This window comes from Eutrigla gurnardus (assembly GCF_963514095.1).
Source record: "Eutrigla gurnardus genome assembly, chromosome: 11".
Lineage (NCBI taxonomy): Eukaryota > Metazoa > Chordata > Actinopteri > Perciformes > Triglidae > Eutrigla > Eutrigla gurnardus.
Window position 1 is genome coordinate 27765369 of NC_139925.1, and position 24261 is coordinate 27789629.

General features: G+C 44.4%; 1 protein-coding gene across 2 annotated transcripts in view; it reads left to right on the forward strand.

Moving 5' to 3' along the window:
• The first annotated feature begins 2080 nt into the window (after positions 1-2080).
• Positions 2081-24261, forward strand: part of LOC311021205 (rap1 GTPase-GDP dissociation stimulator 1-B) — a 33053-nt gene continuing 10872 nt past the window's right edge. For both annotated transcript variants that reach the window (XR_014597992.1, XM_084021652.1), the window contains exons 1-12: positions 2081-2303; positions 12417-12521; positions 12681-12803; positions 15449-15574; positions 17512-17640; positions 18119-18244; positions 19411-19554; positions 20325-20456; positions 20715-20849; positions 21081-21206; positions 22683-22822; positions 22974-23100. Coding sequence is in view for 1 of the 2 variants with exons in the window: in XM_084021652.1 (XP_083877778.1) it covers positions 2291-2303; positions 12417-12521; positions 12681-12803; positions 15449-15574; positions 17512-17640; positions 18119-18244; positions 19411-19554; positions 20325-20456; positions 20715-20849; positions 21081-21206; positions 22683-22822; positions 22974-23100 (1426 nt within the window). In the remaining variant the exon portion in view is untranslated. The remainder of the gene's footprint in view (positions 2304-12416; positions 12522-12680; positions 12804-15448; positions 15575-17511; positions 17641-18118; positions 18245-19410; positions 19555-20324; positions 20457-20714; positions 20850-21080; positions 21207-22682; positions 22823-22973; positions 23101-24261) is intronic.

Genomic DNA, 24261 nt, shown 5'->3' on the forward strand with positions numbered 1-24261 from the left:
TTTCTCGGTCCAGTCTTTATTAAACTGACGATTTTCTGAATCAACTTTTCTTTTTTTCAGTTTTGATAGCGACATGGTTACACACCAGCTAGTCTAGTGGAGGCGAGCTGCAATGTTTGTTTTCTTTTTCAACGCACGTCGTGCAGGAGCCGCTTCCTTGTTTGAATCTTCTTCTTCCTTTTCTCGCGTCTTTTGTGTGCATACCGCCACCTATCTTCCCGGGGGATGTATAACATGCTATTTTACCAGCACTTTGCTGGTATGAAGGATTTATGTATTTATTTAGAAATCTTCCGCCAATTGAATAGCCCTGCATTACACGGCTGACAATGAATAAGAAGCGTGGAAATAACGCTGCCTGTGGATACTTGCCCCAGCCTCCATTAGAGACCGGCAGTTATTTACCTCCACTGACAGTGAGACCAGCCAATGTTAGAGCCCGGCCGGTAATAGAATACAGGCCAGTATTAGAGGATTTACGGTATTTGTTCAATGTGCTACTTTTTGAACCACGGGAATTGAACCCCAGTCACCGGCACCGAAGGCACTGTTGCTAACCATTACACCACAGTATCGCACTGTATGGCTGAAAATAAAGAGTAACACCTTTAGACCAATCGAGTTATACACATTAAGTCGGGCCGTAAATGTCTGCCACGCCAACTGTCTCTACTTTGCTGCAGTTACGTTGCTCCGCTTTCTAAGGATGAGCTCGTTTTCTACATAAACACTCAGTAATATCTAACAACGCTCTCCCGGTTGCCATGGTGAATCGTAGTATCGGAGCTCCATTGATGATGGCTTTGTAGAGTCAGTTCAGAGTTGATTGAAGTAATTCAGGACTGCTGTTCTGAAACCGAAAACTCAGCGTTGCCCATCTCAGAGTTGGTTGACTCAGAGTTCAGGGTTAGGTTCAGAGTTGGTTGAGCCTGCTTTCTGGAACAGGTCCCTGCTTTGTGAAACGGGCCCCAGGTCTGCTCTGGCTGTAGGCGTGGTCGTTGCCGTTTCCGGTTGTTGACGATGCACACCTGCAACAACTCATCTCATCCCACTCTCCATAAAGGCCCCGGTTGGATCACCAGTTCCTTGCCAAATTATTCTGCTTTGTCGGTAGAGAAGGTCACACTCCTCCTACTCTCTAGTGATCCTATTTTTGAATATCCGCTACTCACCAGTCTCTCTCTCCTCCCTTTCAGTTCCCTTGTGTGCCTCGCCGAACTGCTCCTGGATTTGCCTGCAGCCGCCAGCATCGCTTTGTCTCGTGAGAGAATAAACATTGTTACTTCCTTAACCTAGACATTTGTCAGTCTTTGCTCTGAAGTCCGAACTCGCTCCGCTAATCCGAAGATTAGTTGTATGTCTATTTCTGTGTGTGTACAGTATATTAACAGTAACAAAAAGCCGGAGTCAAATTCCTTGAATGTGTTTATATATTTATTCTGATTCTGAAGTTTATGTTAAACTTCACAAGTTCACAAAATTAATATAGGGAGGTGGAGGGAGAGTCTGTAAATATTAAGTTTACACATAAAATTATTTAAGAGGGGATAATGATTTACATGTATGATATTATCATCTTCCTTAAACCGGAGTTACATACAGGTTAAAACAATCTCTTGCCATGGAGCCTGCATTTCCAGCTCTTCCACAAATACATATATTTTTAATTAATGTTCTCTGTCATTATATCTCATGTTTTAATGTTCAGACACTGGCTTTTCTATTGCTAAATATTATTTCATCAAATTGTTCTGTGAAAGAGAGGCTTCTGTCTTTCCAATAATTTAAAATAAGATTTATTGGGAAAAAAAGTGAGAAAAATTGCCATTGAGTAGAATATTTTTCTTAATATATTTCCTTTCTTAATATTTGTTTTAATTATTTGTTGAGAAGGGAGAGAGAGAGAGAGAGAGAGAGAGAGAGAGAGCGAGAGAGAGAGAGAGAGAGAGAGAGAGAGAGAGAGAGAGAGCAAGGTGACAAATACATCCGTGGTGGGAGCAAATGAGCAGAATGAGAGAACGCAAGCGCAGTGGCTGCATGGGGTTGGGGGGTGGGGGGGATGGTTGGAGAGAGTGTTGGATTATGGGATTGAGAAGGAGAACGAGTAGTAGAGAGAATCCGACAGACAGAGTGAGACACAGAGTTGGGGTACACCTGGCCTTAAGAAGGGAGGGTATCTCCTCTGATAGACACATACCAACACACACACACACACACACACACACATACACACTCACACAGCGCTAACAGGCAGTGAGCCAGCCAGCAGAGAGCCTGTCGACTAGCAGCCATGACAGACACCGGTGAGTAGCTACATCCAACATCTCCTAGTGTGTGTCTCTGTGTGTGTTTGTCTGTGTGTGTGTGTGTGTGTGTGTGTGTGTGTGTGTGTGTGTGTGTGTATGCGTGGTTGCATATAAGTGATGACGTATAATAGCAGCTGTGGTTATGTGGTTTTAGGCATCACACTACAAGGAATTTGAATGTGTTCGAATTTTTGTATGAGGGCATTCTGGATCGATAGATAGATAGATAGATAGATAGATAGATAGATAGATAGATAGATAGATAGATAGATAGATAGATAGATAGATAGATAGATAGATAGATAGATAGATAGATAGATGGATAGATAGATGCTCCTGGTATCTTTTGAAGATGGTGATATATGATGTATCAACAGTGAAGTATTGCTAGTCAGAAGCATTGAATCTATATTGATAATGTTTTAATATTGAATAAATGACTCAATACTGATTTGTTTGTTTTAACTGTAAGGTGTCCTTGAGTGTTTAGAGAAGCGCCAATAATTTAAATGAATTAATATTATTATTATTATTATTATTATTATTATTATTATTCGTCTTTTATATAAAATATAGCTTGTTGTTGAATTTTAGTAGTTATATTGAAACACTACAGTTAACTACAACATGGCGATTTCTAAGCAGTCCTAACATACAATAAAATAGACACAATAAAGCATGAAAACGATTCTAAGATGACCACAAGACAAAACAAATCTTAACTTAAAAATTAAATTGCACTGCCATAGTAATCCTAGCAAACTCAAGGGGAGAAGGTAACATTGATAGATGGGAAAAACTCTGCACTCTTTAAGTAAACTAAGAAAATATTTTATACACATTCTTAATTTCTAAATCCATCCATCCATTTCCCTACTCTTATCCATGGCCCCGGTCACAAGGGCAGCAGGCTTAGCAGGGCGTTCCAGACATCCGTCTCCCCAGCGACATATTCCAGCACCTTGTGGGGGACGCTAAGGCATAACCAGACTAGATGATAAATAGTATGTACTATATATCCAGTGTGTTCTGGATCTATCCTGGGGCCACTTCTTAGTTGAACGTGTCCCTAAAGGGTCCTTTCATCTGAGTTCCCTCCGCATATCTGAGCTCCTCACCCTATCTCTAAGGCTGATCTCGGCCACCATATGAAGGAAACTCATTTCGGGCACATATATACACTATATACACTTGATAGCCCATATTCCTGGAGTACCACCCACAGGACTTCCTGGAGGTGGTCATAAGCCTTCTCTAACTCCACAAAACACCCCCTTTTTCAAATTGGGAACCACCACCCTGATCTGCCACTCTGCAGGCACTGTCCATAACCTCCATGTGACAATGGAGAAGCATGTAAAATGGTAAATGGCCTCATTTATATAGCGCTTTTTTCCAAAGCGCTTTACATTAATGACTGACATTCACCCATTCATACACACATTCACACACCGACGGCGGAGTCAACCACACAGGGCGACAGCCAGCTCGTCAGGAGCAATTAGGGTGAGGTGTCTTGCTCAGGGACACCAGGCACTCAGCTAGGAGGAGCCGGGGATCGAACCAGCAATCTTGCGGTTGCCAGCCAAACGTTTTCGTTCCACTGATCAATTCTTAGTCCAGGTCTGCAGTTTTCCACCCCTGCATCCTTAAGGCCAACCAAAAGTCTCCCCAAACTTCTCCCACACATTCGTGGTTTTTGCTTCTGCAACTGCTACGGCTGCAGCCCTTCTGGCCAACCAGTACTTGTCTGCAGTTTCCAGAGACCCCTGGTGTCCAACCATGGGTTCTTTGGGACCAATGACCTTCTAACCACAACTCCTAGCAGCCGAGCAGCCCTTTCCACGATGGAGGGTTTGAACAAGGTCCTCTCTGATTCTATGTACCCAGCCTTCCCCAAAATGCAAAAACAAAAAACAAGACTGTTGCTAAGAGTTGGAAACCTTGCAGACAAAGACCTCCTCCAGATGTTTCAAGTTCACACTACTACATGTTTGGGTTTACCAGTTCTGTGCGACAGCCTCCCCACCATCTGATCCAACTCACCACCAAGTGGTGATCAGTTGACAGCTCTGCTCCTCTCTTCACCTGCCCAAGGAATACAGCTGCAGAGCTCATGATACAACCACAAAGTCGATCATCAATCTTTGCATTCATGAACCAATCTATGCTGGGACATGATGTTTGTAAAAATCCATGACAAAGACATTCAGATCAGGCAACTTGTTTCTCCCATCAAAACCTCCAAGGTCAGGTCAACTTTTTTCTGCCCAATTCATATAGGGTCTGTGAATTGCTCTTGGTCTGGCCCCTGGGACCAATTTGTCTTGGGAGACTCTACCAGGAGCTCATACCATCAACACCACATAACATGCAGTGTTTCATCACTGTTTCCTCTTCTGCACCTCTTGTCTACCTGAAGCTGTTGGTAGACTGTTTGTAGTGGTCGAAGGCAGCTTTCTGTCACCGTGTAAGTCAGACTTTGACAGACTGGAGAAAGACAACCACATGTGTAAGCTGTACTCAATGCATTTTGGGTGTATTTACACCTGTACTTGTCTGTGGTAAACTACCATCTGATTGTAGTCCAATCACCCAAAACGCATCTTAATGGAAGGTGCAAATGCGTTTTATCTGTGTTGCTAACTGCTGAGCTAAGGCTCTGAAGTCGGATCATAGTCATAATACTACAAAACAACAAGCTTCACAAAGATGAGATTTATTGCAGGAGTGTTGTATTAGATTAGACTGTATCCGGCATTAAGATATACAGCATATATATATATATATATATATATATATATATATATATAAATACGCAACATGTGTGTTCATGTAAGTACATGTTTGTATCTGTGGAAAGATGTAATAAACTCTCTGCAGACTCCCTCGCAGTACTCTGTGGGACTGATTAGTAGCCTGCTCTCTTGTCTTATCAAACACACATGGAATCCCACACACACACGCACGCACACACACACAACCAGAAGGACAGATGGATCCTGACATCGAGCAGGTTGTGTATCAGCCTCCTCCACTCAGGCTATTTTCATTCGACTTACAAGGGATTACCTTAGTGATTACCATCTGCAGGCACCTCCTTGCTGTGTCTGTGTGTTTGTATTGTATGTTAATTTGTTTCGGTAGCTACTTAAATATGTGTCCGAGCTTTATTCCATGCCAGCAGTGGAAGAAATATCACTAGTGTCTCAGGCCATAATGGGCTAACTATCACTCACTCACATCATCCATATCATCACACAAGAACTTCAACATTTCATAATTCTACGAAACCCTGGATTGCATTTATTGACTAAATTGACTACAGTTCTCCCACTTTCTATAGACAACAAAACTAACGTTAGGTTTAGACAACAAAAACAACATTAGGTTTAGGCAATGAAACCAACGTTAGGTTAAGACAACAAAACCAACGCTAGGATAAGACAACAAAACCAAAGTTAGGTTTAGAAACCAAAACCAATATTAGGGTTTAGGCAATAAAAACGTTGCTTGCTCTGTCGCTAGCTTAGCCATTTTTAGAGTTTAACACGGTTTTAAACTCGTCGGTGACGCAAGAAGTCACGTGACGTCTTAAGCTACATTGCTGTGTCATATGTACCTGTGGTTTAACCTGCAGCTGCGTTTTACCTTGATCTCAATTGCTGTGTCTTCAGAGAAATTCCCATTAGACACTAGAGGGCGTATTTTGTGCGTGTTAGTCTAATCTCGAAACTCATGTGGTTTTAGAGGAGACTAAATCAGTTTGCAGTTTTTTTATCACACAAACACAAAACAAAAACAGTCAACAACTCTGAAGGAAAAAAACACAGCCAAGAACTCTGTAAATCAAAAAAGCAGTTAAAAACTCTGCAAACAACACACAAATAAATCAATTGTCGCTAGAACTTGAGCTATTGGTCAGTGGTTGTGAATCGCCATGGTGAAGTAATTTAGCTCTATAATAGCGCATTTCTGTGCCATATGCTTACCTTTTCGCATGTAGAGCTCTTCTTTGTTCACCGTGCAGCTCCTCATCACGGCGTGCTTGGGCCCTGATAAGCTCCATCTTCAGCTCATGTTCCTCCCGGCTCATGTCAAGCATATGCTGCTCAAAGCGGGGCAATGCACGTTGGCGGACAGCTCGGGCCATTCTCTCAGGAGCCCGCTGGCCTGCGTTGCTTCCCGAACTTTCCCCATACTCAGGCTCCCTAGTTGTGGACGGGGTGCCCTGAGCTTCAAAAATTGATGCGCTGGTGAGTGACTGGTTTTGGTCTGGCTGAGCATCGGAAGCTTGGGACACAGTGATGGTGCTGGAGGGTGGTTGGGGAGTTTGCCTCTGGGGCAGGAGGATTCTGGCGCTATTGAGTGACTGGTTTGGGTCAACTGGCTGAGTATTGGAAGCTTAGGACGCAGTGATGGTGCTGGAGGTATGTTGGAGAGCTTGCCTGCAGGGGGATTATGGCACGGCTGGTGGTGTCGCCGAGCTTGTCTGCAGATCAGGGTGGAAACACTACTGGAGGATGCAGTGGAGGAGGCAAAGAGGCTCTAGAGATGGTGAGAGTGGAGTTGACTGATGCCCTGGAATTAAAAAAGAAAGATATCAGATATGCCATATCAGTAACCTAGCCTGCGCACTCACACACCAAATATGAGAAATTACAACAACTTACCTGATTGGTGTACCTGATGAACACAATCACTGTCCTGTACACCCTCTATTGCACTTAGTATATTTGGAATAAGCAGTGATATTTCACGGCTCACAGGGCCGAGGTCTTGGTCTTGCGTCGGCTCAGCAATAGCTGTACGCGCTTCCACTTTCAAGCGCTTCCGTAGATTTTTTAAATGTGCCAGACTGCTCGGTCTTCTGCTGGGAAATCTACTGCTGAATGTGTTTGCGAGATTATCCCAAACAGCCTTTGTTCGGAGCGTGGTGGTGGTGTCTTTCCTAGGATCTTCCACCGTGTCCACAACACCTTGAATGCAGTACAGCAAATATAACTTTTGCTCCTCGTTGTAGTTCTCTACCCGCGACATGTTCATCTAAACAACCCTCTCCTTCTCCGAGAATTTATAGGCGTGAAATTACCCTAATTACTCGCATATCGTCTTCAATTAATTAATCAACTAATTAATCACGTTTGCATGCACACCAATAGAAAACATCCATCCATCCATCCATTTTCCTCCGCTTATCCGGGACCGGGTCGCGGGGGCAGCTGCCTGAGCAGGGACGCCCAGACTTCCCTCTCCCCAGACACTTCCCCCAGCTCCTCCGGGAGGACCCCAAGGCGTTCCCAGGCCAGCTGGGTGACATAGTCACTCCAGCGTGTCCTGGGTCTTCCTCGGGGTCTCCTCCCGGTGGGGCATGCCTGGAACACCTCCCGGGGGAGGCGTCCAGGGGGCATCCGATGCAGATGCCCGAGCCACCTCAACTGGCTCCTCTCGATGTGGAGGAGCAGCGGCTCTACTCCGAGCTCCCCCCTCTCTAAGGGAGCGCCCCGCCACCCTGCGGAGGAAGCTCATTTCGGCCGCTTGTATCCGGGATCTTATTCTTTCGGTCATGACCCAAAGTTCAAGACCATAGGTGAGGGTAGGAACGTAGATTGACCGGTAAACCGAGAGCTTCGCCTTTCGGCTCAGCTCTCTCTTTACCACGACGGACCGATACAGCGACCGCATTACTGCAGCCGCTGCACCGATCCGCCTGTCAATCTCACGCTCCATCCTTCCCTCACTCGTGAACAAGACCCCAAGATACTTAAACTCCTCCACTTGAGGCAGGAACTCCCCCCCGACCTGGAGGGAGCAAGCCACCTTTTTCCGGTCGAGAACCATGGCCTCAGATTTGGAGGTGCTAATCCTCATCCCGGCTGCTTCACACTCGGCTGCAAACCGCCCCAGGACATGCTGGAGGTCCTGGCTCGAAGGAGCCAACAAGACCACATCGTCCGCAAAAAGCAGGGATGAAATCCAGTGGCTCCCGAACCAGATCCCCTCCGGCCCACGGCTGCGCCTAGAAATCCTGTCCATAAAAATAATGAACAGGACCGGTGACAAAGGGCAGCCCTGCCGGAGTCCAACATGCACCTGGAACAGGTCTGACTTACTGCCGGCAATGCGAACCAAGCTCCAGCTCCGGTCATACAGGGACCGAACAGCCCTTAGCAGAGGGCCCCCGACCCCGTACTCCCGAAGTACCTCCCACAGAATGCCACGAGGGACACGGTCGAATGCCTTCTCCAAGTCCACAAAACACATGTGGACTGGTTGGGAAAACTCCCATGAACCCTCGAGCACCCTGCGGAGGGTATAGAGCTGGTCCAGTGTTCCACGGCCAGGACGAAAACCGCATTGTTCCTCCTGAATCCGAGGTTCGACTATCGGCCGAATTCTCCTCTCCAGCACCCTGGAATAGACTTTCCCGGGGAGGCTGAGAAGTGTGATCCCCCGATAGTTGGAACACACCCTCCGGTCCCCCTTTTTGAATAGAGGGACCACCACCCCGGTCTGCCAGTCCAGAGGCACTGTCCCCGACCGCCACGCGATGTTGCAGAGACGTGTCAACCAAGACAGCCCCACAACATCCAGAGACTTGAGGTACTCAGGGCGGATCTCATCCACCACCCTTGCTTCTTAACTACCTCGGTGACTTCAGCCCGGGTAATGGGTGGATGAGCCTCTGAGTCTCCAGCCTCTGCTTCCCCAATGGGAGACGTGACAGTGGGGTTGAGGAGATCCTCGAAGTATTCCTTCCACCGCCCGACGATATCCCCAGTCGAAGTCAGCAGCTCCCCACCTCCACCGTAAACAGTGTTGGTGGAGGGCTGCTTCCCCTTCCTAAGGCGCCGGATGGTTTGCCAGAATTTCCTCGAGGCTGACCGATAGTCCTCCTCCATGGCCTCCCCGAACTCTTCCCAGACCTGAACCTTTGCGACCGTCCGTGCTGCAGCACGCTTGGCCTGCCGGTACCCGTCAGCTGCCTCGGGAGTCCCCCGAGCCAACCAGGCTCGGTAGGACTCCTTCTTCAGCTTGACAGCATCCCTTACTTCCGGTGTCCACCACCGGGTTCGGGGATTGCCGCCACGACAGGCACCGGGGACCTTACGGCCACAGCTTCGAACAGCCGCGTCAACAATGGAAGCAGAGAACAAGGTCCATTCGGACTCAATGTCCCCAGCCTCCCTCGGGATCTGGTCAAAGCTCTCCCAGAGGTGGGAGTTGAAGACCTCCCTGACAGAGGGTTCCACCAGACGTTCCCAGCAGACCCTCACAACGCGTTTAGGTCTGTCAAGTCTGTCCAGCTTCCTCCCCTGCCAGCGGATCCAACTCACCACCAGGTGGTGATCAGTTGACAGCTCAGCCCCTCTCTTCACCCGAGTGTCCAAAACATACGGCCGGAGGTCAGATGACACAACCACGAAGTCGATCATTGACCTCCGGCCTAGGGTGTCCTGGTGCCATGTGCACTGATGGACACCCTTATGTTTGAACATGGTGTTCGTTATGGACAAACCGTGACCAGCACAGAAGTCCAATAACAGAACCCCACTCGGGTTCTGATCGGGGAGGCCGTTCCTCCCAATCACGCCCCTCCAGGTAACACTGTCGTTGCCCATGTGAGCGTTGAAGTCCCCCAGTAAAACAATGGAGTCCCCGGTTGGAGCACTCTCAAGTACCCCTCCCAAGGACTCCAAGAAGGCCGGGTACTCTGCACTGCCGTTTGGCCCGTAGGCCGAAACAACAGTGAGAGACCTATCCCCGACCCGAAGGCGCAGGGAAACGACCCTCTCGTTCACCGGGGAAAACTCCAACACATGGCGGCCGAGCTGGGGGGCTATAAGCAAGCCCACACCAGCTTGGCGCCTTTCACCGCGGGCAACTCCAGAGTAGAAGAGAGTCCAGCCTCTCTCAAGGAGTTGGGTTCCAGAGCCTAGACTGTGCGTGGAGGTGAGCCCGACTACCTGTAGCCGGTAGCGCTCTACCTCCCGCACTAGCTCAGGCTCTTTCCCCCCCAGTGAGGTGACATTCCATGTCCCCATGGCTAGAGTCACCGTCCGGGGATTGGGTCGCCGGGGCACCCGCCCAGGACAGCCACCCAAATCCCACCGCACCGGCCCCTCCTGAACCCTCCTGCGGGTGGCGGGCCTACAGGAGGGCGGGCCCACGTCGCTCTTTCGGGCTTTGCCCGGCCGGGTCCCATGGGCACAGACCCGGCCACCAGGCGCTCGCCTGCAAGCCCCAACCCCGGGCCTGGCTCCAGGGTGGGGCCCCGGTAACGCCAATCCGGGCGACGTGAACTTCCTTGATTTTATCTTTTTCATTAAGGGCTTTGGAACCGCTCTTAGTCTGACCTGTCACCTAGGACCTGTTTGCCTTGGGAGACCCTACCAGGGGCACTAAGCCCCGGACAACATAGCTCCTAGGATCATTCAGGTGCTCAAACCCCTCCACCATGGTAAGGTGTCGGTTCAAGGAGGGGAACAATGACAAGTAATTGATTGATTGACTGATGTAGGTGAGGGCAGATTCAGATTCCAGACTCAGATTTCCACAAAAAATAGCCTAGACTATTTCATAATATATTTCAACATTATTTGCGTTTTATTATATTAAAGTTCACTTTATGTTCCCATTAAGTTTTTGTTGGTAATTATAGCACAAAATTCATCCACCATTAAGTTAAGATTGCATCTGCTGGGGTATAACTAGGAATCAGAGTACTTCCGGTTTCCAAGCAGTTTACCCCGAGTTTAACTAGGAATCAGCTGATCCTGTGTGAGCAGCTGCGTGTTAAACTCAAAAACCTCCGTTTTAAGGAGTACTGTTTTAAAGCACAGCACAGCTAACGCAATGCTAACTGACAGAGCAATTGGCCGAACAGGTTTAGTCAACAAAACCAACATTAGGTTTAGACAACAAAACCAACGTTAGGGTTAGACAACAAAACCAACGTTAGGGTTAGACAACAAAACCAACGTTAGGGTTAGACAAAAAAACAATGTTAGGTTTAGACAATAAACCAACGTTAGGTTTAGAAAACAAAACCAACATTAGGTTTAGACAACAAACCAACGTTAGGTTTAGAAAACAAGACCAATGTTAGGTTTAGACAACAAAACCAACGGTAGGTTTAGACAACAAACCAACGTTAGGTAAAAAAATGGTAAATGGCCTCATTTATATAGCACTTTTCTCCAAAGCACTTTACATCAATGACTGACATTCACCCATTCACACACACATTCACACACCGATGGTGGAGTCCATTCTTATACAAAGGGTTGGGCTGGGTTGACCTACCGAGTTGATAACCAGCTTCGTGTTACCGCTTATCTCTGATTGCCTAAGCTGGATAACTGGAAGATACCTGGTATGTTGAACTCGCTTTGTAGTACAGGCCTCAGGCCCTGATACAGATCCTGTATATAGAAAAACAACATTACAACATCACATAGAAGTTAACCTTTTGGCCCACACACAGTGATTGATTTTTCCTGGAAAATAACAGTAATAATAAAAATAAAGGATTGCTCAAATTTAATATTTAAATATGCAGAGTAGACATGACCTTATTAAATATATGTTGATTTGCATACATTTCCAGAACAGAAATCATAATTGTTTAATTTTGTTGGCTGTTAGTGTCAAATGTTTGTATCACCCTATAAAACAGAAAATGCTGTCATTAGACTACCAAAAAAGGCAAATCAATAGATTTTCTCAATATTATTAGTAATTAAACGGTGTATAAATGTGGCTCTGAATCATTGTAGATAGTTAGGGATGAAACTGAAAAAACGAATTTAGGTCAAATAGACTTTAAAAATATGAATTGTAAAATGACAAACATTTTCAACACACTACAGGTGAATGGGGGAAAATATATTGCTAACAGATCATATCATGAAATCTCCCCAATTGATGACTGACATTAAGATGATTTTGTTTTTAGTGACATATTATGTTTAAATTAGGGCTGTCAAAATGAACCAGTTAATGCGGGATGATGAATTGTGTGCTTATGTGTAAATGTGTGTGTGTTGTATGTTTGTGAATTGTGTGTGTGTGTGTGTGTGTGTGTGTGTGTGTGTGTGTGTGTTGCAGACTCTCTGAGCGATGCACTAAAGGCCATCAGTGTGAGTACAGAGCTGATTGAAGAGGAGCTTAAGCCTCATTTGGACACAGTTCTGTCTGTTCTTCTGGAAAAGAGTAAGTCATATCTCTCACATTATGTGTCTTTCTCCCTTGACTACCATATATATTTATTCTGAAATAAGGTCCCACTGGGGGCAAGGAAGGGGTGTGACTTAGCTTCTCTATTTCTAGGATGCTGTGATTCGATCTTGTCATTAATGTGTGTGTTCACAGAGAAGGATGCTGCTGTTGAGGTTGCCAGAAGTGGGATTCTACCAACACTGGTTCAGGTCTTACGGTCCAAAAGTCCCCTGAGCTGCCAGGTGGCTCTGGTGGTGGCAGAGATGGCCAGAGAAGGTAGGGGATTGCAGAAAAATATTATTTTGAATATTTGAGATGATAACTACACCACCTGTCACAACAGTTCATTTATGCCCTGATACTGTGACAACACGTCCCTCTAGTAGCTGATCTAGAATCAGACATTTGCTATGGTGTATTGGTGCATAGATGAGTGGGGGTCATGGGCCTTGATGATGAAGCCAGTTGGAGATTGGAAACTTTTCTTATGCTGTGAGGTTTTGGTCTTTTAGCTCAACGAGTTTGAGTCTGTGGGGGTCTGCCACATCCGCTTTGTAGCTGACAGAGCTAAAGTCAAACTTTATATAGCACATCTAAAAACAACCAAACAATAAGAACTGAAGAAAACAGTCAATATAATGTGAACATAATAGTAAAATAACTACAGCACAACAACAGATGAAATCAGTCTAAAATCAATCAAGAAGTGGCTCTTCAGCAGCGATTTAAATGTTTCTATGTTCATCGTTTCTTTATGAATCGACAGGCTGTTCCAGAGAAAAGGATCAACCACGGTAATGGCTTGGTTACCATCCGGGAGCATGATTGGTCGACCACAGTGCTCTAACCGGTGTAAAGAGATACAATAGTTCTGCTACATAAGGTGGTGCCAGTCCATTTGAAATAAAAAAGGCTGAAATTCAATCCTGAAACTGACAGGAAGCCAGTGGAGGGCATTACCGGTGATATTTAATTGTGTTTTTTTTATTTCCCAGTACTAATTGCAGACAATGAAGAGATGCCTGTAATACACCCACATATAAAGATTTATAGCAGTCCAGCCGAGAGATATTAAAAGAATAAATATGTCTCAAGGTCTTGGGGAGGGAGATTGGCCTTTTTCTAGGCTAAAAGTCTTAACTAGAAAAAGCTGGCTTTGACAATACAACTAATGTATTTATCAAATTAAAAGGAGGTGTCAAAAATCACTCCAAGATTCTTAGCACACATTTGATTGTGAAACCAAATACATAGATACATATACATAATGATCTAGGTCTTATTTTCATTGAGATCAAGAAAGTTTAAATCCATCGAAGATTTGATGATATTTAAACAGCTGAGCAAAGGCTCGAATTATTCTTTACTTTTAATTTTGATAGGCAAATAAATTAGCAAAGCAATGAAATGCAATGTTATGTTCCTCAAAAATGGACATATATGAAATACAAATAAATTACACATATAGAACAAGAAGAGGATAGGTCCCAAAATGGTGCCTTGAGCAATCCGACAAGTAGGTGGTACCGCAGCTGAAAGATATTCCCCGATGTGAACCAAGAAACTCCTCTATTTCAGGTGACCGCAACCATTTTAGGGTGATGTCTTTAATACCCACACAATGCTCAAGATGTGATAAAAGCATTACAGTGTCAAAGGCAGCGGTCAGCTCTAAAAGCACCAGAGTAGCAGAGTCCCCTGAGTGAATAGTTAAAATAAGGTCAAAGATAAAGCAACATTTTATAAAGGATCTGTTTCATACTGTTGTGTGATTTAAAGCCAGAGTGAAACTTTTCATCAATGTCATGGTTATCTAAAAATGATTGCAACTGAATAAAAACAACTTTCTCTAGAGCTTTAGACAGAAAGTTAGCTTAGAAATGGGCTGAAGTTAAAGAAATGATGGGTCCAGATTTTGCTTTTTGATGTGAGACTATACTGCAGCATGTTTGAAAGCAGCTGGGACACACCCTGTGATAAGAGCGGCGTTTATCAATACAAGAATACTCAGCCAACAGTATCAAAAACTTATTTTGGTAGACGAGAGGGAATGTTATCTGGAGGGCAATTTGTGGGGTGCAGATGCTGCACTACCTCTGATAATGACGTTGATACAGGCTGAAACTGATGGAAGGCCGTTAGGCACAGAGCAAAAACAGAGGGGTCTGGAGCGAAAGGGGTGAAGACCTAAGAGACGAGATGTTGATCTTATTTTTCCCAGAGTGGGCCATGGCACAATGTGATCTGTGTCGCAGGGATTTATAAGAGAATTTAAAGCACAAAAAAGAACCTGAGGCCTATGAGTGAGACAAGATTAGATAAAAACTCTCTCTAGTATTTTGTTAAGCAAACATGTACAATTCCTTAGGAGACATGGAGCTTATCCTACTTCCACTTTCTCTCAGCTACTGTACATGTGTTTCAGAGAGCGCAAGTATCATTCAGCCAGGCCTCTGAACACAGAAGTTCAGAGAAAGCTATAAACTCTCCAGCGTGAGAGGTGAGGAAGTCTTTGACCAGCAAAGTCTTATTTGCTAGTGAGATAGCATTGATCAGAGCCATACAAAGAGTAAGCTCCAAGATTACTGATGTTACCATATTATGATGACGGGAATCAGTGAGTCAGTATCTAAGTGTATAAAGAGATGGACCAGTGAGAGTGGCGATGCTGGGGGAAGGTAACATAGGGGACAAGTCCCAATGGATGTGATGCTTTTGCCTAAGTATCAGACGCTGAGGGCTGTGACAGTTGAGTGGTGGCATTTGATGATCTGAACAACCTAGCTTTACAATACTAGCTTTAATGTGCAAAAAATGGTTTGATTTAATCTAGCATGGCCATGCAAGTACCATGCTACATCACAGCGTCTTTCTTTTAGGGACACTTCAAAGATTAAATCCTGTCTTTGTGTGTGTTGCAGCTGCTGTCAGGGAACCGTGTATTGAGGCAGGCCTAGTGAAGGAGCTGGTCCCCCATCTGAGCAGCACTAACCAGGAGATGCTGCTGAACACTGGCAGGGCCATCGGACGCATCTGCTTTGACAACTGTGAGTTGGTCTGATGTTGCTGGTTCACCAATGATTAACAGTATCCTTATGAGGCAGACTGTGAGACACACAGCAGGTCACGCTTCAGCATTAAATGTATATGGTTTATATTATTTAAAATGATGCTTCATTCCAGCTCAGTTCATTTTGATTATATGTGTTCCGTTATCAGCAAAGCTAAAGATTGTTGGTGTTGTTCATTACTGTAAACCACTGATACGTTGAATGTTGACATGTTGTATTCGGTCAGAGCAAGCAAAATTGAGTTGTTATATTAGTTGTAACATTATATTAGTTGTAACATTACGCTACCTTGTTACGCTACCTTGTTACGCTACCTTGTTACGCTAACTTGTTACGCTAACTTGTTACGCTACCTTGTTGCGTTACGTTGTTGCGTTACATTGTTGCGTTACGTTTATGTTACGTTGTTAATTTACATTGTTATACGGTTAATTTACATTGTTGCGTTGTAAAGTTATATTGTTGTTACCATATGTTGTAAACGTACAAGCGTGATATGAAGCTGATAGGGATGCAAATTATCGAGTAATTCATTAATCGATAGTTGTTTTAATTGATAAGCGGCAATTCTTCTGAGAAGCTGAATTTCCCTCTGAATAGGTTCTATCTACTGTATACATAACATAATATGCTATCTTCCTTATGATATAAAGAAAAAAATGCAAATCATATTTTGAATAATTTCATTTTAATGCATCAATTTGGTGAATTTCTTCTCAATTACTGACCAATTTCTTACAAACTGCTGGTACTGATACAAATGTTGACATACTAAATGGGGTTGAAGAGTTTAAGCATTCAAGAAAAGATGAAAACAAAAATGACTAAAACACAGTGCTGAGCCTATACTATTATTATTATTATTATTATTAATAATGTAAGTGGGTGACTATTCCTCAGCCTTCCTTGGTGTCTTGGTTTTGACTAAAGCCCTGTTCACATATGTCTCCACTCGCCCATCTCTGAGCGACAGCTGTCAATGGAATGTGAATGTGTTCTAGCGGAATGTGGCCAGGACAGGCGATGCGATTTGGGCGATCGGAGATTAAAAAAAATTAACTTTCTGCGATGCGAGTGAAGTGAGTACCAATCGGAATGTAGAATAGAGATGATTGACAGTTGACGTCAACAGAGAGTTCCACAGAGAGTTGCCGCTTGAAACTAGCCGCCGGCGGCAGTGAATTTTTTTCGCCAACTAGTAGAATTCAGCGAGAAAGCGAGTGACGGGCGAGTAGCGACGTATGTGAACGGGGCCATACGCCCACGCACTGTCGGCCTGCTGAGGGGGGGTCGGCGCGGGGGACGCTTTGCCATGGCGACGGGGGAAAACAGAACGTTGATGAGCCAAACCAGCCGCGAGGATTTCCCCTTATAATAAGCACTGCTGCTCTCCTGTTTAGGCCTATCATTAGAGCCGCTAGTTAAGTCCATTTGCCTTGAGACCAGTGTGTGTGAAACACTGCTGTCAGCATCCCGCTTCTCGTTTGTCGTCAGAGCCCTGCTTCGCTTGTGTTCCCGCTTGTGCGTCAAGTACATCTGGCGTCAAGCGCGCCGTCACGTGGACTGGCGGGGAATTACGGGTTGAAAACGCAATTAATTGCAATTAATTTATTTTAATCAAGTAATTTCTTATCGACAATTAATCGATAATTGATTAATTGATTGCATCCCTAGAAGCTGATATGCAACAAATTCATGAAATGTCCACAGAGGTTGACATTCAACATATCTGCTGCCAAAACGTAAAATGCCAGCCTATTTTCTGGGGACTGGTTTGCAGTTATCATTTTTAATCAGTTACTTGATTATAAGTTCAACAAACCTGTGATACCATGAAATCAAATAATGACCTGAAGAAACAACTGATTAATGAAACAACGTGTTTCTATGTGTGTCTCTCTCTGACCTCCCAGCATACCAACAGGACCAGTTAGTCCAGAGTGGTGTCATCCCCAGACTCGTGTCCATTATAAGGCAGTATCCAGAGAACGAGCCCCTGGTCAACGTCTGCCTGCTGGCCCTCTGTAACCTGGCTGACATGGGTGATCATTATTAATCAGCTGTCATTTTCCATTCTGTTGTCTCAGTATTTAGACTCAGTCTCAGCTATAGAGTTGTGTTTACATGTTCCCGTGCTCCAATGGCTTTATCCTGTCAGTCGTTTCAAACAGTCTTTAAGGTGCTCACAAGTGAAGTCACAAAAACACTGTTGGCGAGAAATCAGATCTAAAAAATTAATAAGCTCACACATACATGTGTTGAATATTTTACAGGGAGTAACAGGTGAATAGGGTGAAAAAACAAACCTAATGGATATTACCATAAAACTCCTCCAAAACTGATGAATGCATGAAAAACAATGTTGTTGCATGGAGTGTCGCCACTGAATGGAAACCCTTATCAAGGGAACTCCACCATTTCAAAGAGCTGCTGTGTTAAATTAACTGTGTATGTCAGATATAAGATGAGTTCAGCTGGTAGTCACTTGCTGTCTATAGTTATAGACCCCTGTGTTTGCAGACGCTGCGAGGGATGCCCTGACAGACCTAGATGTGGCAGATGTACTGACGTTTCAGCTGAAACGGGCGCCTGACGCCGAACGCAGACATGTCATCCTGGAGATACTGAGCTCATTAGGCGAGAGCGGTAAGACCAGGAGGAGGCTACTGAAGGAAAGGGAGGACTATTTATACCATTACGAGGAATGATTGGGCATCAAACACTTTATTTCCTGTATACTTTAAATACCTGTTTATGGTGCAAAAAGTTGGGTCCCAATTCTGCAACTGCATTCAAATGCATCACATCAGTGCAACTAGGTTGTCTCATTTCATAGACTCCTCCAAATGCAACCTTCTTACCCTGGATTCAGAGGATCCAACTGATGTATCCTATTCTGCCTCTTCCTTGTCAACCAAAGACGAAACAGGATCGTCTGTAGACCAGATTGACTAATTTCTGAGACCAATAAGTTCGGCCTTTGCGGTCTTCAAAGGAACTGACTGAAGTGGGCCGCTCAATTGGGACACAGCTAAATCTTTGTTTATGTAAAGGAAAAAACAAAACGAATGCCGGTGACAATTCATAATACACAAATATAATAGCTGTGTCCCACTTCGCTGTGCTTCGGACATGTCTTCCGGGGTCTACGCCGGCTAGGATTTTCTGTTTGCGTCACCTCTGCTCATGTCACCTAGCAAGCAGCTGCAGTTGACAAGTAAGAGCATAGAAGGGGTAACTAGGTAACTAACGTTATTATGATTAAAATGGAGCCAGATATCATATTTATATTATGAAGGAGGATATACTTCATGATATATTTCAGGCTGAGAGAGTGTATTCTGCAGCATCTCCTGCTGCTGATCCACTCGCAGTTGACAAAAATCCAATCGTCATCGTGCGCAATGAATCTTGAGAAAAGCTGACCTGTGAAGGATCGGTTGGATCCTACGAATCCGGGGAATAGAAGACCACATTTCATGGTCTTTGAAATAGGACAGCCTTGTTGCAGTTGCTGTTGTCCTGTGACCAATGCAGCCTTTGAATGGAGCCTCAGCAAGATGCAGCTGGTGAATTGGGACACAGCTAATGAACCATAATGAAGAAAAGTTCATGATTTACTCCTTCCCTCCTCTTTGGTGTCTTTTGTTTTTTTAGGTAAGTAAAACTCTTTAAATGTACATATGATAGTTATTCAAAAATCAATTAATGTATGCCTTGACTTTAATAGTTTTTTATAGTGCTGTTGTATCTTGACTAGAAGATAACATTCACTGTTAACAATGACTCCATACATTGTGTTGGACCACCAGATACGCTGAAGCTGCAGTTTGCAGAGGCTGGAGTACCAGAGGCTTTATCAGAGATGATTCGGGGTCTGCAGGGAGGTTCAGACCCACATGACCTCTGCAGCATTAAGATCGCCTCCAACCTTATAGTGTCCCTCCTTTTAGGAGGTCAGTGATGCAGGTGCAACTGGTACTGGTACAGACCAGAACCCAGAAGACAGTATGACTTAAAGGAAAAGTAAAGGGATCAAATGCAGGCACAATCAGTCACTCAGGATAACAAGTTCAAAAAGTGTCAGGCTGAAAATCCAAAGTCCTAGAAACTAGGAGCCTAGGACATTGGAGAGATCTGCAGAATAGACATATGAGAGAATGAGCTGGGTGGGGAAGACCAGGGCATGATCAGAGAATATGTTAGGACCTGGAATGACTGGAAGGTTTGTGGAAAATCAGAACCAGATCCAAGCCAACTCAAGATGAGGTGGAATTTGTGATAGAAACCTTGTGGGAGTTCTTTCTGTCTTTCACCTCATTCACCTGCACGAGGGAATCAGACAACTATGTGCCTTGACTTTTCGATGCATGATCAGTGATTGACCAAAATTATGGCGATGGCCAAAATGCCAAACTTGAGGTTTCAAAACGGTAGTCCACAAGCAAATGTCCACTTCTTATATTCAATTAAAATAAATTCTACATAATAAAACATTCTAAATCTATCTCAGGGAGAGCAAGAGAGGAGGGATCCCTGTTCCGGGATGGACAGAAGTGCATTAGATGTCAGTACAGTCTATGGTCTAGACAGTGTGACCTTTGTGGCTTGTAGTGTGTCGCAGGCAGAGGGATGACCATAATGTCTCATATCACACTGTATTGTTCTTCAGCGATGGGTGAGTATAATGAATGCATCTGTGTCCGTGTCTGTGTCTGTGCTTCAGATGAGTCAATGCAGAAGTGTTTCGGTGAGGGATCAGGTCTGGTGTATCAGGACGTTCTGTCCTGGCTGCAGAGCTACAACACCCAGCTGCAGCTGTCTGGAGCCCTAGCCATCGCAAACTTCGCCAGGAACGGTGAGACACTTTTCAAACGAGAATGCAGATCTCTGATCAGATCATCCACATTTGATCTTGAATAATCTCCACATCCTCTCAATTTGGCGGTCTACTTAAGCTACAATATTTCCCATCTCCTCCTTTGGCCTCAGGTTTGCTCCCCCACCACCTGTAACTATGTTTCATAGTTACTATGCATGTAACTATGTAACCATGTCAGACAGTAATGAGGTGTTGACGGCACCTCTGTTGATGTCTCTGCTGTGTTTCTGTCAGACAGTAACTGTGTGAAGATGCTGGACCTCGGTGTGGTTCCTCACATCCTGACCTTGTTGGAGCAGCATGTCGACGAAGGAGACGTGTCTGTTCAACATGCTGGACTGAGCGCGCTCAGAAACCTGGCCATCCCTGGTACTGATCAACCCTAAACAGTAGAGACACGTATGATCCACTGACCAAACATCGAAGCGATAAAGGACACGGTCATGTATATGTTCACAGCAGCAAACACATACGACGGACACAAGTCAGAATAATACATGATTTTGGTCAACCAGCAGAAGACCGTGAACACATTTGTAAAGGTTTCGTTTCAGATGCTTTCAGTTCTATTTAGATGATGTGGACCTCCGTGTCTTCCAGCCACCAACAAAGTGCGAATGTTGGAGGACGGAGTGACTGAAAGGATAAAGACGCTGCTGCGCTCCGACATGCCGCCAGTTCAGTTCAAACTGCTTGGGACACTACGCATGATGGTGGATGGGCAAGGTCAGCATGTAGAGTATCTTTCTTCTGTGTGCTGATGTATTCCCAGAGAAACAAAGTATCAGGCGGGACATAATGTTGGGAAGAATTCGATTTGATTGGAAAAGATTAGCTCCCCACCTTCACTTGCTCTGTGCCCCTATAAGTTTCAGATTGATCGATGTCATGATCTTATTGATGATACAAGCACACATCATATTTTGGATAGATGGTGATATACCGGAAGGGGGGGGGGGCTTATTGTGACATTTTGGAAAGACGTAGATGTAAACTGGAACTTGGCTGGTAGATGGAGGGATACAAACACAAGGCCATCTTTAGTTTGCCTATTTATACATTCTACAATTACATTTTCTCTTGTCCCGTCCCTCCTTTTCCCCTCTGTTGTACATTTGTTGTTTTTGATTTGAATGTGCTGGAATTATGCGGCAACCTCTGGTTCTGAAAAGTGAAGCCAAGGGTGAAGTGCCTAAATCTTGCATTCTCTCTACTGGCCATCAGGGGGTGACTCTTCTGGTTGTAAAAAGTTGTGTGATTTCTATTTTTAAAAAAATTATTAGTTATTATCTTATTTATGGTCTCTCTAGTTTCAAGGTTTCTTCAATCCAGCATGATGTTCATTTAGTACATTATGGTTCATTTAGAGTCCAACAGACCAGAAAGCATGCATTCATGCTGCTTACTGCTAGCTCGATCGACCCACATCTCCATCGGCTGATTCATCTGGAACGAGACCAACAGCAGGATGTACGTGAGAACGTGAAAGTAGAGCTGATGAGATGAGGAGGGCGTAGCCATGGCAACAGGGACACAGCGTCCTCAGGAGAACGGCAATGTAGTTGTTTTACTTTCTTAATTATTACTTATCTAGAAAGCTTTTAGCTGTTGGTAATTCGACATATTTATTGGTAATGTTTTTAGAACACCCTCTAGTGGACAGGAAGTAAAACAACCACATTGCCGATAATGATATAAGCCTGTGTAGTGTAGTTAATATTAATAATAAGCTGAATTTGAGAATTAAATGTTCAAATATTGTTTGAATATTGAAAAAAATATGGAATGAAATTTGAATAGTATTATAGAGGAAAATTAACAGCTCTAGGTGGGGCTACCTTGTGATTGACAGGTCGCTATCAATGAAGTTGCCTACTAAGATGAGTTAAACACTTAGCTGTAAAGTTGACCTTCAATTATGAAGCTAACTTTGTTAACAGCTTCACAGCAGAATCCAGTTGGACCCAGATTGGGTAAGGGTGCTGCTCAGTTCTTCATCAGATCCACCTGTGGCTCCTCCGCAGTCCAAATATGGTCACTTCCTTCACTGGTTGCAATAACTCCAAGATGGAGAGCCTAACTCGAGGCTTCAAAACCGGAGCACACAAACCAGTGGGTGACGTCACCATGACTACGTCCACTTCTTATATAGTCTATGGTTTGAATGTATTTCCTCTGTCTCTCTGCGGTGCTGTGTGTCAGAGGAGGCAGCTCTGGTCCTGGGGAGGGATGCTGTGCTGCTGGCTCGGGTCATGGCGTGGTGTGAAGCCAAAGACCATGCGGGAGTCCGAGGAGAAGCCAGTCGCCTCCTGGCTGCCCTCATACGACACAGTCGCAATCCCGTGAGTTCTCTGACCTGACAGCTAGCAAACGTGTTCTTGGTGATCAATTTGTTGGACTTTATATCTTCACACACACACACACACACACACTACCTGAACATCTGTAATTTAACTGAACATCTGTAATGAGTTGATTTCCTCTCCCTGACAGGAAGTTGTTCGTGCTGTAGCCAAAGCAGATGGGGTTCGGCACCTTATCTCCATGGCGACAAGTGAACACGTCATCATGCAGAATGAGGCTCTGGTTGCCCTGGCGATAGCTTCTGCCATTGACATTGGTAAAGTAATTTCAGAGATGATGTCAAGTCAAAGGTTCATATGCATGTCGAGTTATTATTTCTAAGTTCATATCTGAGCTTCCTGGAACTTGTACCAGGTTGAAAAGACTTCTAATTCCTGAAGGACGAGAATGTTCTTACTGCTAAACCTAAAAGTACAACCAAAACTGGGTCTGAGAATGTATGGCAGGGCCAGAATATCCCTGTCCAACACTGTAAACATGGAACATTGCTCTTCTCTGAATGTCATTTCTCTCTCTGCAACACACACATTCACAGAACTCAGTCCTGGACTAGGAATCAGGATTTGAGGTTAACGAGGTAACTTCAGGTTTAACTCTGGGTTTTCAGTCCACCGACGGTGGTATAATTTTCCCAGGTAAATCTCCATGGTAACTTATGCTGCATACCTGATCTAGAGCAGGTTATGTCCGAAATAAGAGACTCCTAGATTTGTACTTGACCAATCAAAGCTTTACTAAAAGGTAAAGTCATAATCCAGATGAAAATCAGCACACTTTGAATTGACAACTGCCGACAGCTGGCAAAAAATACATCCATCCATCATCCATTTTCCTATTATCCGATTTGCTCATGCTGACTGCTTCACACTTGGCTGCCAGCAAATCCACATCATCAGCAAAAAGCAGCTGAGGTCACCACTCTCCTCCCCTTGAAATCCTGTCTTTGTGCCGAGGATACGGACTGAGCTCCCACTGTGATAATACAGGGATGACTGGATGGCTCATAGAAACCGACCAGCTATCCCATATTGCTGCAGCAGCTCCTTCCCCCGAGTCTTCAAACTCTGCCTTCCACATATGTCAATTAATAGACTTATAATATCACTGACCATCTAGAGCTCCATAGATCTGAATATAATTAGCTACATGTGTGTATTATATTACATTAATGTGCTGTTTATATGTATTCTCATGGTGTGTATGATCATATTTAAGCCTTCTTCTTTCTGCCCGGCGATCTCATTCATTTTATATTCTCTGCTCATATATCATATCATATATTTTCTCCTCATATATTCATATTATATATTATCTCCTCATATATTCATATTATATATTATCTCCTCATATATTCATATCATATATTCTCTTATGAGGCATGGCCTACAGTCCTGCAGACTGTCTGCATCTCTCTATC